At 40.5% G+C, this 18,306-nt stretch overlaps 1 protein-coding gene across 8 annotated transcripts in view; it reads right to left on the reverse strand.

Moving 5' to 3' along the window:
- HIPK3 (homeodomain interacting protein kinase 3) overlaps positions 1 to 18,306 on the reverse strand; it is a 108,094-nt gene that overhangs the window by 10,256 nt on the left and 79,532 nt on the right. For all 8 annotated transcript variants that reach the window (XM_044425832.1, XM_044425835.1, XM_044425828.1 and 5 more), the window contains 10 exons: positions 15,996 to 16,119; positions 15,024 to 15,143; positions 9,290 to 9,376; positions 8,340 to 8,524; positions 7,366 to 7,522; positions 5,711 to 5,834; positions 2,353 to 2,471; positions 1,671 to 1,792; positions 1,405 to 1,566; positions 34 to 330 (listed from right to left, as the gene is read on the reverse strand). In XM_044425832.1, the coding sequence (XP_044281767.1) occupies positions 34 to 330; positions 1,405 to 1,566; positions 1,671 to 1,792; positions 2,353 to 2,471; positions 5,711 to 5,834; positions 7,366 to 7,522; positions 8,340 to 8,524; positions 9,290 to 9,376; positions 15,024 to 15,143; positions 15,996 to 16,119 (1,497 nt within the window). The remainder of the gene's footprint in view (positions 1 to 33; positions 331 to 1,404; positions 1,567 to 1,670; positions 1,793 to 2,352; positions 2,472 to 5,710; positions 5,835 to 7,365; positions 7,523 to 8,339; positions 8,525 to 9,289; positions 9,377 to 15,023; positions 15,144 to 15,995; positions 16,120 to 18,306) is intronic.

Raw genomic sequence — 18,306 nt, forward strand, 5'->3', positions numbered from 1 at the left:
ATCTGTTACTGCAAGCCAAGAGCAACAACTTACTCTGCAGCTGAATGCCTTTGTGCCACATCTTCTTCATCTGTGTCACTGCTGATGGTAATCACACTGACTGCTGGGCTTGGGGAATCTGCAATGATGATAGCCTGGCGTTGTTTGCTTGAAACAGACGAATCAGGATCCTGCCTGACAGATGGTTTGCAACAGTGGTTCTCCTGCCCCTCTGAGTTATGATTGTCCTGTGTTTCTACACAACTTAGTTTCTCACCAGGCTTCACATTTATTATCTTTGGAGACACAAATGCTGAATTTTGGATATTGGTATTTTGTAACACATTACTCCTGTGAAGAAGACATCCATTTAGATACTTCATAAAGCTGTTTCATATAAAACAAACTCAGTAACTTGTTCTTTTGCCATCCCTCCCCATATTACTTTAAAACTAGAACATAAACTTTGAAACATCAATGAATATAAATCAAGACATGAAACATAAAACAATGAACATACAGATAACACTGAAAAATGTTGTTTTCCAGAGCAATAATGGAAAACTGTCCAGGTAACTATTGCATATCACAAGCAGGGTTGTTCAGATGCTGCAATGCAAGGATCAAAGTTGGATTTACCAATGAAATGTAATACAATACGCTGAAGTACCATTCTCTTAAAAAGGAAAGAAGAAATGAAGAAATGCTGGCTTGGACACCATAGACATTCTTGAATCAGATTCAAAATCCACTGAAATCACCAGGAACTGTGTTCACTGACTTCAGTGGGCATGAATCAGGGGTTTACTTAACATAGTTCACCACTGTAACTGTCCTTCCCGGTCTTAGGTTTCTCCATTACTGAAATGTCCCATACCTTTGTAAATAACTTCTGTAGTGATGGGGCACATTTTCTCCACAGAGCACTTAAAGTGTTTCTTGCTGCCAGCAAAAGAAAGACTATTCTTAATACTATTCTAAGTCATATTATGACTAGTATTATACAATGTCTCTATTTTCAATAGCTCAAATTTGACAAGTTGTCATGCATATAAATTTAGGAACAGCTAACTAAGACTACCTGTTTTGTTTTGCCTTGTTTTTTAATAACCAAACCAAGGACAACTGCATATACATAGTCAAAGTACCTGTCATCACAAGCAGAGATCAGATTTAAGGGCAGCAAATGCTGCTTTGCTATGCATTACTCCCTCTTTTTTTCTTATCCCTTGGTTTTAATAAATAGGCTTCTATACAATTTGTCTTCTAACATAGTATTTAATTATTTAAAGAAATAAACATGCTAAACAAATATCCAAAAACCTGACAGGCATGCAATGTTTATAATATACTGCCCCTTTCTATGGGGATACTGAAAGTATGATTGTACAGCTAAATCAACCAAAGGCATCATCCAATACCAACCTGTTCTGGCATGCTTTATTTCTCTTGGCAGGCGTGGGCTGAGGCCAGACCACATGTGCAATGCCCACACTGATTGGCTGAGGAGCAGACAAAGTTATCTGATTGGTCAGGAGAGACTGGGTCATCATTGAGTTGTAATGGTTGCCGTGGGGAATCATCTTCCTGAGGAAGTCAACGAAAATAAATCATTCAAACAGGCAGCATTGCATACTTAGTTTTTGAATACAAAATATACCATACAGAACTAAAATATTGTTTCAACATACCCCCAGTCTCCAAGCCTCTGTGGGCCAGCTATAGAATCAGAAGCTAGTGTTGTAGCAGAAGCCAGAGGGGTTACTTGTTGCCATGTAGGAAGCAAAATTTGCTGAGTTCTATTAGACCAGGTCTGTTGTGAACATACACAAAAGGCATTATGAAGAATACTATCCAACATGTGAAGCTTTCAAATAAAGAGTCAGCGCATTTGTCCCATCAGACCATTATTGGCAGTGGAATGGCAGCACTTCCCTAAATATTCAGATGCCTTCCAGTTTTATATCCAAGATTCTTTTAAGCAAACCCCAATGCTTTCTACATGCAAAGCATGTGTGCTGCCACTGAGCCACAGGCCCTTCCAAGTGATGCAATATTATTTCCCCAAAAATAAACAACACAAAGCAATGTGTAACGGCACAACCCATCAGGTACTTTGGACAGGGAGGAACAGATGGTGGAGAGCCACCAGGATATGTTGTATCCTGATGGTCCCAGTCGGTTCCTCTGCCCACCCCTCCTGCTTCAAAGTTGGTCTTACAACCTTAGTGAAGTTGCCAACTAGGTTTCTTGATATGAGTCTCTTTGTGCCGGCTGTGAGAGGTAGGGAGATCCAACTGCAGATCCCCAAGCTTCATGATTATGTTTAGCTCCAAAAAAGTGAACTCTGCAACAGCGAACAAATTAATATACCTGAGAAAGGATTCCTCTTATCTGGAGTGGCTGTATGGTTGGGGCCTGTGTTACCAATGGTACCGCATTATCTACTCTTACAGAATATCCATTGGGTTTCCCATGGTTAGCGGGAATTCCTAATTTAGAAACAGAAATAAACATTCAAGCTTGAATCCAACTGCTTAAAAAAGAATATAAAACTGATTGTGCATGTGAAATGATTTATTAATTATACCTCATTGACACTACAAACTCTGTTCAAGGCAATGTGGCTTCATAGTGGTTCAGTTCAGATTACATTTAGAACCTAAGCAGACCTAATATAAGAAATTAACAACTAGTGTTTTATTTTTACAAATTTGCAACCCAAGACTACTTTGAAGATTGGAGATAGGAATGCACTGGGAAAGGACATATAAGCCTTTCTTCCTTTTCCCCAATGGCATATATTTCTATAAAAAACTACTACTCACTGCACAAACCGAGGAGTGAGGGAGAGCAACTATGTTTAGTCCTTGTTTTTTCCTCATCTCCTGCTAACAGCAATCTGAGGGAGCAATTTGCATTAGGGGAAAAATAAACACTTGTGCCATGCCCAGAACACCTCTTCTCCATACAGAGCTGCTTATTATTAAAAATAACTAAAAGTCCTAACCACAGCTCACATGTAGTATGGCCCTATCCTGGTTACCAAACTATGACTTTCATGGTAGTTAAGACTATCTGTTGTTACGAATTCTGCTGCTTCCAGTATCAGAGACAGCATGTCCCTGAAACAAGCAGGAGGCTGCAACTTTTTTTGCACCACATTTAGCACACTTTCTAAGGCTGAACACTGAGCCACTGAAAGAGGAAGAAAGAAAAGAATCTGTCCAAGGAGCAGGTAGGAGCCAGGGAAGACGATAGAAGGGGGAGATTATGTGTGTATGTATGTATGTAGGTGTGTATGTGGAAATTTGGAAGAAAATGAAATAGTTGTGAAAATAGGTAAGAAACAAGCTAAGGTAACGTAGATTTAATGGAAGGAAAGAGTCCCAAGGCACAGCAAATGGCAGTCAAAAGTGAACGGACAAAATGGTGGGAGCCTCTCCTATTTATAAATACTAAATTTATTTAGTATTTATTTATACTAAGGAGGAGAGGGAGTTGAGCTCCCACCAAAAGCTCAATGTTAAGCTAGGAGAATCTTCCTGAATGAGAAGATGCACAAAGACCATGAAAAAAACTACAATTGCCACTACCAAGTAGGGACTGAAATCTCAAGTCTCCAACTCACTGTAGACTAACTACAAAATCAAAGATGATGTAGTATCAAGAGGTTGGTGCTAATAGCAGGAATTCTAACATGCCTGAACTGCAAATTAATCAGCACTGAAACACTAAACTGAAGTGCAGCATAACTCTCAGAACCAAAAAGAGATACTGTCCAGAAAATTATAGAACAGTCTCTGTCGGCTATATCAAATGCACCCTTCACTCATCAGCAAGATCCTTTTTAGTTCTGGGATTAAGCAGCTCGCATATGTTGCAACCCATTTCCAGCAAGTCCTATCAGACAGAGGAGTCACTGCTTAAACTTGGCATTCATAGAAATTCCATGAAGTCTGCACCATTTTAGCCCTACACTCCTTAGCATGCTTGATAAAAATAATGATACATAACAGAAATTTCATTAAAAAAGGAACAGTGAATCTTAAGCAAAAAGACAGACAGACTAGGAAAAGAACTTCATTAGGAAACATAGCCCAGATATGTTTCAGGGGCTGACAAAATAAAAAGATGACGGATAGGGATGGGCCCACAATGCTTCTGGGTCTTTACCACATGACTTCAGTAAGCGTACGGTGAAGGGGCCACCCTGAATATTCCAAGAGGTAAACTCAAAGATGATAGAGATGCCCATGGATGTAGGTCTGTGTGACTGAAGAAAACATGTTTTAATTTTGAAAATAATACCCTTAAAGTTCACCATCTTGCCAACTTTGAAATACTTGCTGAAGGGCACAAAAGGACAGTCACTCTTTTGTATTCATTAAAAAATATTATATATTATATACATGGGTCTCAAAGTGTAATTTAACTGAAATGACAAGCAAGTGCTGGTTAGGTTAAGGTATTTCTAAGCTTCTCGGCTAATTTTTTAAAGTTAGTACAGAAGTGATGAGAAATCTGTGAAATGATTTTATTAGTGGCTAATGAAATCTGATTTTAAAAGAAGTGTGAGGTACAAGTGGCCATACAGATGTTTGACTCCAACACTCATCACCCAAGTCAGCATGGCCAGTGCTCAAGGATGAGCGTTTTAGTCCAAGAACTGGAAATGTGCTGCCTTCCAATCCCCATTTTAAAAGACCTTTGTGATCTCTATGATTTTCCAAGTCATAACAATGAGCAATCTTAGTGAGACAGCTGCTGGATCCAAACACAAGATAAACATGAGGATAAGTGCCTAAAAATGTAATACTATGACACCATCAGGATCTTTAAATTGTCAAATCTGAAGTAAAATCACTGTAGCTTATCTCAAGGTTTTACTGAATTTGAGGATTCCTTGATTCACTCAAGTAACAGAATATGGAGGTGGTCTTTGTTACTTAATAATTTAAAGGAAAATTCAGAATGGTCATTTTTAAAGTATTGTTGAAATGTTTTGGCTCTTTCTGCATAAAGTCAAGAAGATTAGATCTTGCAGCCAAATCCAGTTTTATCAGGACAGCCATCTCTGAGCCCGAACCCCTCCCCTCTTCCCTTCCCACCAATGACTTGGTGGTTTCTTACCTTTTGCAGTTTTCTCCCCATTCTAAAAGGTTGAAATGCCTTGCCTAAGTAAGACGTGGGAGCTTCAGAGACACAATTCTATGCATGATCAGAGGAAATTCCTACTATTCCTAGTATGCTGGGTTTAACAGGACTTTCTTCAGCCTAATCATGCATTGAATTGCACTGCAAGCAACATTATGCTTGGACGTAATGCTACATTATTCTTTCCATTCTTTCCCCATCCCCTTTGCCTTCAGCTTCACCAACATCTGGAATGTGGGACCCTCAAGAGTGTCTCCAAAACTAAAACCAGCCCTTGGGCTAAGGGAGGTTCCCCACCCCTACAACAAAAGATGCTACTGACAGAAGAGAAGGTGGACACCCACATTCCACTCAGTCTTAGAACAGGGGTCACAACTGGCTACTAGGGTATAAGGAGAAGCCGTAAAAGTAATTTCCCTGCTTCCATCACCAACAATATGCTGTGACCAGAACTACACTGTTAACAAGTTTCTGTAGGTGGGAGTCAACTCAAAAAACAAACCTATGTGTTTTGGAAGAAAACCAATGAATTAATTAATTTTAAAAATATCAAACAGTCAAAGTCAGTTCAAACCTTGGATAGCAGGGGGGCAAATAATCAGTGTTTGATGAAAAGCATCATTGCATCCAAACTGAGCAGTTCCTGCTGGTAGTGGTATTCCATGGTGCATGACTGAATGGGCAGATGCAGCTAATGTCTGAAACAACAGATATATCATAAACTAAAAAATGTTTGACACATTTTTCAGGCTAAATTGATTAAAATGCATTCTGTTATTAAAGTTGGGTTAAACTGGTGCATCTTTGATTTACCATAGTATCTGATTAAGGACCTTTTAATTCTTAATGTTACATGAAGGTGATAAAACTCTTTCTGTGCATAAGCAAATCCTAATACATGAAGATTAATTTGATCATATAGCCCATGCTGGCAAATGTATCATCTGACCACATGGGGGCAATATAATGAAACATTTTAGAAAAATGGAACTTGCATGTTCTTTGGCTTCCGTTTTGTGTAATATTTTCTAAGAGAATGACTAGAAAAGGTTGGTAATTTGACCTGAAGAGCCTGTCTACAGACTTTTGGTACTCATACAGAATAGACTAACATTCAGGGCCACAACTGATCCCCACCCGCTTCGTATGGAGTAGTGGAAAGGTAAGCAAAACAGCCAGGAAAGTGCAGAAGTGGGGATGATCTGTACAGCAAGTATTCAAAAGCATTGTAGTAAAGTTCCAAACCATGTTCATATTCCTAGGTATTTATCCTGGCACCACTGAAAAATTCAGACCTTGAAGAGCTTCAGGTATTACAAACAGTGAAGGCTGACAAATACCTCACTATGTCTGACATATAAGTAATAGGATTTTCACATCTACATCCACGGGGAAATACAAATGATCCTCATGCAGGGTCAGTTTTTGGATGTCCCCAGGTGAAGATGTGAACATTCTATTTAGGATACTACAGGTGACCATGGCTGTGATGGAGCACTTACATTTCCCGTTCCCTCTGCAGTTCCACCATGTTCAAAGCCACTCTGGGCAAAAAATGGCAAAGGGGTAATAAAACTGCAGTATGAGGTGTTGAAGGCAGGAGCCTATTTCACCAGATGCCTAAAGAGGATAAATCTGTTTGTTTATATTTTACTGGATTTCTATTTGGCCTTTATTTAGTTGCTTTCTATCCCATACTTTTATTTAGAAGGATCCCCAAGATAACCAGTCTTACATCTATGATCAGGCCACATTTTTATTAGGCCCAAACAAATACACACAAAAGTATGGGCAAAGCTGGAGATTTCCAAACCTGTTCATCAGGCAAGGGAAATAAAGGGTAACAAGCTGATGTCCTCCCTGCTTTCCCTTGTTCTTCCATCTCCTCAATTTTTTGTTAACATCTCGCCTGGTTAAGAGGAAATCAAGACTGGCTGGGCACAATTTTTGGTGGTCCTAATGGTGGTATATTAAATCTTAATTAAGATTTAATGGTTTTCTCCAACAAACCAAGCATGGGTTCCTTTATCAGATACAATGTAAAATTATATTGTCCAAATCACTAGAACTATTCATTTAAAATATGCGATAAAACCAGTTTCATTATCCCGACCCACTCTTCAAAAAGGTTCCTGCCTTTCAGTGCCCTGACAGAGCTTTGTCCTGGTCTAAATCTCGAGGCAGGAATGGAAGAAACAGGAAACCCTAAGTACAATCAGAAGTGCTTACCTGACTTCGTAATGCGCCAATCTTGGCAAAATTAGTTGTCAGACCTGGTGCACTGGAAGCAACTGGTCTCAGAGCAGTTGTTTTATTGCAATTATTTGCATCGTATGAATTTGATCGATACTTGCAAATGTCCATGATATGAAAACAGGATTTCACTCTGCTCACAAAAGGGAGAGGGAAAAAGCATTGCAAAGTGGTGAGAATTGTCCATTAATCAATAGGTGATACAAAGAGCAGGATAAACCTAAGTAACAGTCCCACCACTTCCTGTTGCTCAAACCATCCAAAAAGGCATAGATATGACTGCCCAAACCATTTACATTGGAGAATAACCTTAAATTTTAAAAACTTCAGTTGAAGTGATGGCAGTATGAGTCTACTTATGCAGTAAGTGGGCTTTGCTAATATACTCTACATTATGAGGAAACTATGAGCACAGTTATTGCCACCACTGCAAAGAAGAGTAAAGAACACAAGGAGTGAGCCTCATCAGTTTGGAGCCCTCACCTGTCATCAGATGATTGGGCCTAGAGGTAAAAGGCAATCAGGTGAGCAGCTGATATTGAGCAGCTGCCATGTCACCCATTCCTTTCCTAGTTCCAGTCACCATACTACAAAGTCAATCTTACATGTCAGCAGAAATGGAATAATGCAAACAATCCATTGGGTGAGACATCAGTGAGATTGCTGCTGCTGTTCTTCAATCCAGGTGGCATTGCCCTTCGATGAAAGCTAAGTACCGGTATGGTTGTGGTGCCAATTGCAGCACTACATTTAGTACTTTTCTGTGTGCATGGAGAGGCTGTATGTACTACAACTCTGGCTCTGCTGTAATCCTCATCAGTTGGGAGAACAAGGCCCAGAATCAGATTCCACAGGCATTACAGCAAATTTAGCAACACGGGAAACACTGACCCATTCAAAGAGGCTCGCACAGAATTATTTATTATTTTAAAATGCTTTGTGCAACATACTGGCTGCTATGAGGAAAATCGAGGAGATGCTTCATGGTAACAAAAGGATGGTTCAGTGTGTCAACTGGAGTGATTCTCAGATTAGCATCTATCAATAGCATTTTCTTCAACAGGCTGACAAATTCTCTTCTGTCTGCTTTCTCCGCCAGCAAGTCACTTCCTTCCAAATCCATTACCATGTTCACCTGGCACAGAACAATTAAATGTAAGGGTAAAAGCCACTCATTTTTAATTCATACCTGCAAACATTTTCATGCCCATTTAGGTATTTATATCCCGCCTCTCTGTGATAAAATCTAAGTCACAACAGCTTCAATAAAAATATAAACAATAACAAAGTTATACACAAAGCAAGAACATAAGCAGCCATTAATCAGCATCATACAGCAAGACTATAAAAAGTATCAAAAGACTGTAATTTTATTGGAAATGATCTAGATCTAGGTTTACAATGGATCAACAGTCCAGGCAGAAGTGGACTTCCCTGTTCCCTCCTTCCCATGGCAGTCCCTCCAGGTCCCAGAAGAAATCCTGCTGAATAAGGTGAGCTGAGGTGTAGTAAGGAGGGGAAAGTCCGTCAAAATTGGGAAGAGGGCCCTCGTGCAAGCAGAGCCCTTCTTCTGGAAAGTCCCTTCCTCTTGATTCAGGATCCAATCACATTATAACCCATTATAATTTGCATGCCTTTCCATGTTTAGAGGTAGTAGATAGAGGAAAAGAATGATTCAGGAGAAATGTGGACTGCAATGGAAGGAAGAAATTAAAATGCCATTTTTTTACATCATCAGTAAATGTGGAAAAATTAAACCACCAATTATATCCCAGATGTTGGACTTTAAATGTTAAGCAGACTCAAAGAAGAGATCAACATGAAATTCAACAGAAGCAAAACATAATGACAAATAGCAGCCAATTAACTGTATATATTCAATGTATATGTATGTACTCACATGCACTATATCATCCAAACTGTTAAATATGTACTTCCGGGCCTCTTTAGATTTCATCCCTGTCTCCCCTTCATGTTCTTCCAGTGTCTTCAGTAAAGTAAGAAAAAACATGAATATATATTTCTCAATATCAGGAAAAAATCATTTTGTGAATAGAAGGAATGTCAAACTACAGCAGGCCCATCGCTACTGTAAAATAAGTCAATTTTCCAAATATATTTTTAAAAGATGTCTGCTACAAAACTAGTTTTGCTCATGAGAACATCCATAACTCAGCTGGAACCTAGTCATATTATCCTTTCTCTTCAAATAGACCCACTGTTGGTCATGAAGTACTAACTAGATCAGATTTAACACCAAGCTATTAATTCAGAAGTACAAATCATACACTAGCTAAGACCCAATGTGGTTTCAGTTTATACAGAACACTGCATTTTAGTGAATTCAGATTCAGCTTGCATTTTCACCCCGAATTCATACAAATGGACTCTCAGCTTTAGCCTCATTCCCAGAAAAGAGGAATATTAATTAATTTCCTTGCAGGACTGCTGTGAAAATTTATCCAAATAATGACTGAAACACTCTAAACACTGAATATGCTCCAAGGTGCTACTACCAGCACTACTGTATAATCATTAAGGGGGCTTTTTCATTAATCGTAGCTTTGGGTCAGTACAAAACATAGAACTTGCTACATTCTAGATACTGGGCAGCCAATAGTGCAGGCATGGGTTTCATTTCTGAACCTTGTGTCCCTTGATAGATCTATTACAATTCAAAGGAGACAAGTATTACACCTCCAATTTTCCACATTCCTGTTTATGTCAGAACAACCATCTGAGAAGGCAGAAAAGAGTCAATATAGCATGCCTCACAAAAGCCGAACAAACAAATCAGATATTACTCAAACTAATGTATACAAACTGAAGTATATAATTAGGTGAATTAGGAGCTATCATAACTGCCTAAAATCATCCAGATTGTGAAGAGTTAGCTGTATGGAAAACTTTGGATGGAAGTGCTCCAAATTTTCATGCATTAAGAAATGCTACAACATATGGGGTACATGTCTGAATTATTTATTTTATTTCTATACAACCCCAATAACTGAAGCTCCCTGGGTGGTTGACAACAATGTATAAAGCAAAACAATAAAATACAATACAAATAACATAAAACAACAATGCTACAAGACTTAATTAAAAGGAGCTTAAAATACAGTAAACATAGAATAAAAAGACCTAGCAACAAGAAAAATTAGCAGGATAATCCACTCAGGTCCCTGGATAACCAAGAGAGCTTTAAAAGCCCCTACATAGAAGACTGACTTGACCTGGCACCAAAAAGACAGCAAATGTGGCACCAGGCAGGCTGCAGCAGGGAGGTTGTCCTGAAGACGCAAGACCACCACAGAGAAGGCCCTTCTCCTTGTTGCCGCCCTGAGCCTCTTGTGGAGTTGGCACTCAGAGGAAAGCCCCAAAGATTGAGAGCAACATCAGGGTACATCAGGGTTAGCAGAGGTTCTCCAACAGGTATTGCAGTACCAAGCTGAATAGGGATTTAAAGGTTAAGGCCAGTTTCTTGAACTGGGTCCAGAAGTATAAAGGCAGCCAATGCAGGTGGGCCAGAACTGGTATTATATGTTCGGGCCTATGAGCCCCAGTAATTAATCAGCCTGCTGCATTCTGCATCAGCTGCAGTCTTCAGGAGCAGCCTGACAGTGTGTTGCAGTAATCTAATTTACCAGATTACCAGAACACACATTACTGAAGCCAGGTTATACCTGTCAATGTAAGGGTACAGCTATGCCACCAGCCAAAACAGGTAGAAGGCATTCTGACCCACTGATGCCAACTAAGCCTCAAGTGACAAAGATGACTCAAGGAGCCCTGCCCCCCCAAACTACAAACCTGCACCGTCAGGGGGAGTGCAACCCCATCAAGAACAGGTTGAACTCCCTCCATCCAGTCGGATGAACCCACTAACAGCATCTCAGTCTCACTAGAGCTTCCATTTGTTAGCCCTCATCCAGTCCATTGTCACAGCCAGGCACTGATTTAGCACATCCACAGTCTCACTGCCAATGATGAAAAGAAGAAATAAAATTGCATGCGATCAGCATATTGATGGCAGAGCACTCCAAAACTCCAGATGACCCCACTCAGCAGTTTCATGCAGATGATAAACAGCATGCGGAACAGAACAGACCACTGAGGAACTCCATATTGGAGAATCCAAGGGGCTGAACACTATTCCCTGAGCACTACCTTCTGGAGATGATCCTCCAAGTAGGACCGGGACGACTGCAGTGCAGTGCCCCCCACTTCCAACTCAGACAGTCCCTCCAGAAGGATATCACGATTGATGATACTGAAAGCCTCTGAGTGGTCCAGCAGGATCAAGGTCACACTCCCCCTGCCTCTCTCCAGGCATAGGTCATCATACAGGGCAAAGTCAGGTTGCCTACCTGTAACTGTCTTTCTTTGAGTGGTCATCTGTGTATCACGCATATAGGTGCTGCGCCTGCACAGTACATATGTTTGGGAAGATTCCTCTTGCTAAGACTAGAAACTTTTGCAGGAGCCTTGCTCCACTTCCGCATTATATAAATAGGCAGGCTTTGACCATTTTCTCAGTCCAAATGGAGACAGGAAGGGGGGCAGGGGTCCCACCAACATTTCTTGGCTTAGCTAGAGAAATCTTTCTGAACATTGGTGCTGCACAGGCACAGCACTCATATGTGTGATGCACAGAGAACATGAAGAAGAACTAAGGCTGTTTCCATCCCAAAACCAGGCCTGAACCATCTTGGAAATAAATCCTGATAATCAGTCTCAACGAAGAGTGCCTGGGGTTGATTGGCAACCACACTTTCTAGAACTTTCCCCAAGGAAGGAATATTTGCTATTGGCCTGGAATTGTTCAGATCTTCCTGGTCAAGGATGGGCTTCTTCAAAAGTGGTCTCACTACCACCTCTTTTAGGAAGAATGGAACCACTCTCTCATAAGCCAGAAGGAGCAAGGATTCAGTATGGAGGAGGTTGCAAGAAACTGTTCAAGTACTTAAGCCACCTCCTCAAGCTGTACCAACTGAAACTCATTCAATAAAAGTGGACATGGCTGTGTTCTGGATATCTCCAAAGAGTCAACTGCTGTAACTCTGGAGTCCAAGTTCTGGCAAATGTAAAGGCCTTTTTTCCTAGAAGTGCCCAGCGAATAAATTGCGGCAGGCCTGAGATGGTTCTAAAGTGTCCCTGGGACCAGAATGCTAGACAGCTTTAAAAGCTCCACCGGGCAACAAAGAAAACTTTGGATGGGGGTAGTAAGGGATTTTTTCTTGGCTCCCCTCACTGCCTCAAAATATACCCAACTGTGGGAACATACCAGGTTTCTGTTACACTCATTGTTTATCTCCACCTGCACTCCAGATTTCTCCTAAGTAGTTTCTTTGCCCTCAGCTCCAGGAGGTACCATGGAGCCATACAAGCTCTACAACAGAGAGGGTGCTTAAGAGCAATCATGTCAACTCTCTGGGCCATTTCTGTATTCCACAGAGCAACCAGGGCTTTAACAGGAGCACCAGCCATGTCAGCCAGAAAACTTCCCAAAGCCCTCTGGAAACCATCCCAATCCATTCACCTCCAGGGGCAGATCATCCTTCCCCTTGTGGAAGGGAAAGGCTGCCATCAGTCTAAACCTCAGTAGGCAGTGATCTGACAGTAACAAAGGAACTGAGTCCAACTCCCCTAAACTGAGAACACCGCCTTCACACCCAGTCAAGAAGAACGAGTCTGCAGTATGTCCTGTACTCTGCAATCCATTTTTCATACCAGTGTTAATCACATTTTATTTATTTTTATTTTAGAACATTAATTTAAAATCCTGAAACAAGTTACACGAAGTTAAAAATATATACCAAATAAAAGCATAACTGTCTGTTAGTTGCATACTGCTATTTTCCTTGGAAGCTATGTGCTCATCAGTTCTCTCCATTTCCCTTCATTTCTAGAGTTGATCCAAACAAGGAACATTTTTGATGCAAAAGTGGGGTTGTTGATTGTTGATTATTTATTTATTGAGAAAGCTTCTATGCTGCCCCATTCACTGAAGCCTTGGGGCAGCATCACAATGTTGATGGGGCAGAACATTTCCTAGAAAAGCACCACACCCAAAAAACCTGATATTTTCCTGACAGTTTGCTACTGGTTCAGAAACACTGATCAGCTTGAGCTCCACTTTGAAATATAGCTCCTCCGCTAAAATAACAGTGACATCATTGCGTGGCAGAGCTGGCTATGTTTAAATATTTATTCATTTATTCACGACTTTCCTTCCATGGTGACCAATGGGAAAATGTTCATTTTATTTGCCCAGTGATCTGAGAGGTAGGTTAAGTGATTCAAAGCCACCCAGTTTAGCTTCATGGCTGAGTCTCAGTCCAATACTCTAATCAGTGCACCACCCAGCACATGTATCATAGAACAAATGCGCAACAGATATGTTGAATGAAATGAAGGGCACTGAAACCACACTTTCTTGATACTGTGAAGCACTGCCATTGAATGCTGCTTGTATCTGGACCAAGCAACAAGTGGATGCAGGGAGAGTGATCCCAATGATGCAAAGCATGCTCATTCTCTGAAGCAATTCCTCTACCAAGGTAATTAATTCTCAGCCTGTCATCAAGAAAAAAGAATTTTTCACCGACTAGAGATTATGGCCTGCTTCAGACAACATGATCCACCATAAGCAAGCCCTAACAGCCAGAGAGTCAACTGGCAAATGAAGCAAAAATCCCTTGCTGCTCTTGGCAAGTGGCTACCCAGCCCTGTTGACAGTAGCCTCCAGGGTGCCCAAGCAGCACTTGGAGGCTGCTGTCAGAAGTTCTCCCCTACCACAGTAGCAAAGAATTAACATCCTTGCTTGCAGGTCTGTTCCTGAGGTTTTGGCAAGGATAAGCAAGACCTGTTCCTCTTTGCCAAGGAGATGCTCACTCCACCAAGAGAGTCTCACTCAGTGGCACTGCCCTAATGCCGATCACTGTTGCACAGAAGACTGGGCATCCCTGCCTACTGCCTGAGAGTAGACCTCTCAGGAACAATCCACTCATTGGCACTGTCCCATTCTCCAGGTGCCACCACCAGGCAGATCAGGAACCCCTGCCTCCTCCTCTCTCTGGAGCAGGAGGGAGGAATGCCTGATCACCTCCCCCATCCCTCCCCCTCCCCCCACATTGCACTTCAGGTCGTGAGTCTTGTTTGCACTAAGAGAACAAAGAAGAATGCTTCAACTGTTACTCTTCTTTGTCCCAATAGTGCAAGTAGGGTTGTGCCCTGAACTGCAACAGGGTCAGTTTCTGGCTTCAGCTAAGACAACATGCAGCAGGCTGCCTGCTGCTATGGGGACTCTAACAACTGCTCCCAATCTTGGCTGTCAGATTCTTTGTGGTGTCCCCTGAGATACCACTGGAAGGAATGAGAAAATGACAAAAGGGAGATAGCATGTCCGAGTCACTGTGGGCATTCTGCAAAACAGCCAACCCACCGTGGCTTATTTCCAGGGTGGGTGGTTCTGACAAGGAACCTTAGCAACTGTTTACAAAATATGCCCCCCGACACACACTTCAACTCAGCAGTATTCCTCCCTCAAGGCATACAAGCTGTGGAAGGTAAGCATGGAGCAGGTATTCTATGGAGCACAGGAACTCCCTATCTTTTTTGAGGATTCTTATTACCTTTAGTCTCCAACCAGAATATAGTGCATCTGTTTCTTTACAGAAAAATCGTGTGGTCTTAGTTCCAAGGTTCAACAACTGCTCTGCAGGCAATCCTTGGGTTTGTGAGATGTAACGAATCTGGAGAGATAAAAGACACATGCCTTAATGTTCATTAATACATTGTAGATTTAACATTTTTAGAGGCCAAGCCAGCATTCTATTGTTTTCAAATGCAAATTTTCCTCTCCTCAGACAGTCACAGCAAAACCCCATGGGAGCCATACATAGTGTATTATGGCATGTTCCTAGAGATGTGTTGTATACTTCATTTGTGGAAACAACCTACTTAAGTTGAACAAGTACTACTGAAAAATGTGCAAATATGACATAAGTCATGTGTGTATTTGCACAATGCAAATTCAGGAAAACTCAATATTGAATTTGGCATGAATATTCCATTTCACTTACAGTTAAAGCTTGTTGAAAGCTTGCTTACCTATGTGTGGAGATATAATACAGGAGTACTTAACAGTTAAACATACTTGTTTTTTAATGGATAGCTGAAGAATAGTTTTTTTAATGAATTGCTGAAGTGTTTCCTAGTGTCCATCCATACAAAAATGTCCACTATAGAAAGAAATTAAGACTGAAGCTCATTTATTCCCCATCTCAAACAAATCACATTATGAATGTTAACTCTGAAGGGGGTTGTTAGAACATTTAATATGGTATCTTTGATTGATGGTAGGTATACAGTCACTTTATACATTTAAAACCATATGTTAAGAGCAAAGGAATTTAAATGCCCAATGGACCAAACTGCAGATTTAGAAAGGTAAAACAAAGGGTGATACCCAATGCTGTTGTTACATTAAAGGGAGAGAACTGCTGACAGAATGTGGCATGTGCAGGGGGCTGTAGTGGAGAAGATGGATATGAGTTAGATCCAGCCCACATTATCTCAAATCACCAGTTGACCATTTCTATTACCTGATCATACTCGAGGGCTCCTGGATACAATGGCCATCCAAGGAATAGTTCAGCAATCACACAGCCCAGTGACCACATATCTATGGCTTCACAAAAAGGCAAACCCAATATGATTTCTGGTGCTCTGCAAATAGAAAGGTATTTGGTCACTCAATACACCACACAGAATAATTATTTGATTACACCCTTATGTAATTTTTTTTCAGATTGTATTGTTTATTAACACCTCAATGCATAGGAGATGTTTAGTTAGTGTACTAGGTCCTAGCTTATACATTACAGATAAATAAAAATTGCTATTATGCTGCAATTATTCATCTTGTCTGCTCTGTTAACTAATTTGAAATGTTACAATGCCAGTATTAATGAAATGAACTGTCTGCATTTTTATTATTGTAATAATGCATTTATTACAACTGATTTATCAGTATGCTTTTTTTATAGTTTTAACAACCCAGAGCACCTTGGGAATTGGTGGTATAGAAATGTCATTAATAATGCTATGTACATCATTTTAAAGACACTTTCTTTTCTTGCTACCTAAGGCAGTCCTGTATTTTCATTAAGCCCTCTTTTTCTTTTAGTATGCTAGTTATGTGCAACAGAATTGGCATATGAAGTGTTATCCTGTCACATCATCCATGACAATTTGAGGTGTTCACTGTTTGAGCCATACCTAATTTATGCTTTGTTTACACAGCACACACACAGAGGGTCTTTCCCTTATTCCACAGTAAGTCTATGCAAGGTTTCCTTTGTGCTAAAGGAGCATGTATCTGGCACTAACTTTATTCATTTGTCCCACAACATCAGTCACAGACACAGGAAGCTGATGGTAACTCAACAGTAAGTGTACAGTGGGACTCTATAAAGAAAAGCTAAAATTAATTCGAAAAAGAAAGCAAAGTTTTTTTTAAAAATATATATATACTTTCAATACATCAGGGAGCCAGAAGGTTAGCTCACAAATCTTTAATCTGTAGCTTGCCCTACCCCTACAACTATTTGGGTTTATTGACATTTTTTCCAGCTGTGAACAGCAGCATTCTGTCTATATTAAAAATTACTATGAAAATGATATAGCCTCACAATAAGCGTTTCCCATGAACAATATTCATGCAATAATCATCTTTTCAATTCATGAAGAACTTTCACCTCCTCAGCTCAATTCTCTGCAGTACTGTTATAATATATGTGCAGCACATGGAAATGCATATTTTTCAAAAAAGCAAACAAACCAGAATGCCAGAACAGGAACTATAATCTCTCAACAGGCAGTGCCATCTAATGTGGCTGCCTAAAACCCTTCAGACTTGAAGGATTATGGGCATCCAATGGAAAGTGGGAGAGGTGTGGAAGTAAAAATGGTTTCCATGCTTCCCTCAAGTTCCAAAATACAGCCACATTTGACCATCTAAATCTTTTACCCCTGCTTACCCTTTCATAGGGGCTAGGGAGGAGAGGAGAGGAGCTGGTCCAACACCCAGCGCCAGCTGCAAGAATGCAGAGATGGCACTCTGAAAACAGACTCAACTCTCACCTTAGAGTACTATTCCAAGGCTGAAGCTGGGGCTCCAAATTTTCCAATGGCCATCTGAACAGTGTCTACCAGCTATAGGACAGAGCCCTAAATACAATACAGATTCCGTATCACATATCCTAACAAAATTATACAGCACTAGTTCTGACAATTACTGAATCACGTTTGCTACAAATTTATAGCACTTTAACATTACAGTTAATTTAGAATGCTTTAGTGCTAGTCCTCACATCTACCATGTGTAAAAACATTAATATAGTTCCCTTTAAGCAAATAATGAATGCAGAAAGAGACCTCCATTTCCTTTTCAAAGGCCACAATTACCTTGCCAGAGGGCCTGAACTCTGGTCTATAGGATTCAAACTTCATAGCATCATAGAAGAGCTGAAAGGGACCATGAAGGCCACTGGGTCCAACCCCCTGCTGTTGCAGGACACTGATTCACAGCATCCCACTCAGATTCCAAACTTCTACTCACTTTATCACAGTGATACAAATTCATGCTAATTAATCCACAATTATTGGAGAAACTGAATTCCATTTCTGCTCATAAGAAAGGGGTGCAGGTGGGATACATAACTCAAATCAACTCCTCCTTCCTGAAAAGTGGCTTCAGAATACTGAGGACCTTCCATGTGAGTTTTTGGGCAGGGCAGAAGAACCTGCGCATGCCATGGAGAAAATTGAACTTGTTCTACATGATCTTTGGATATAAACATGTACATACTTCGTAACATAAAATATCTGTTGTCCATATGATCAACTTTTTCT

Source organism: Varanus komodoensis, unplaced genomic scaffold, assembly GCF_004798865.1.
Source record: "Varanus komodoensis strain SLA01 unplaced genomic scaffold, ASM479886v1 scaffold16, whole genome shotgun sequence".
Classification (NCBI taxonomy): domain Eukaryota; kingdom Metazoa; phylum Chordata; class Lepidosauria; order Squamata; family Varanidae; genus Varanus; species Varanus komodoensis.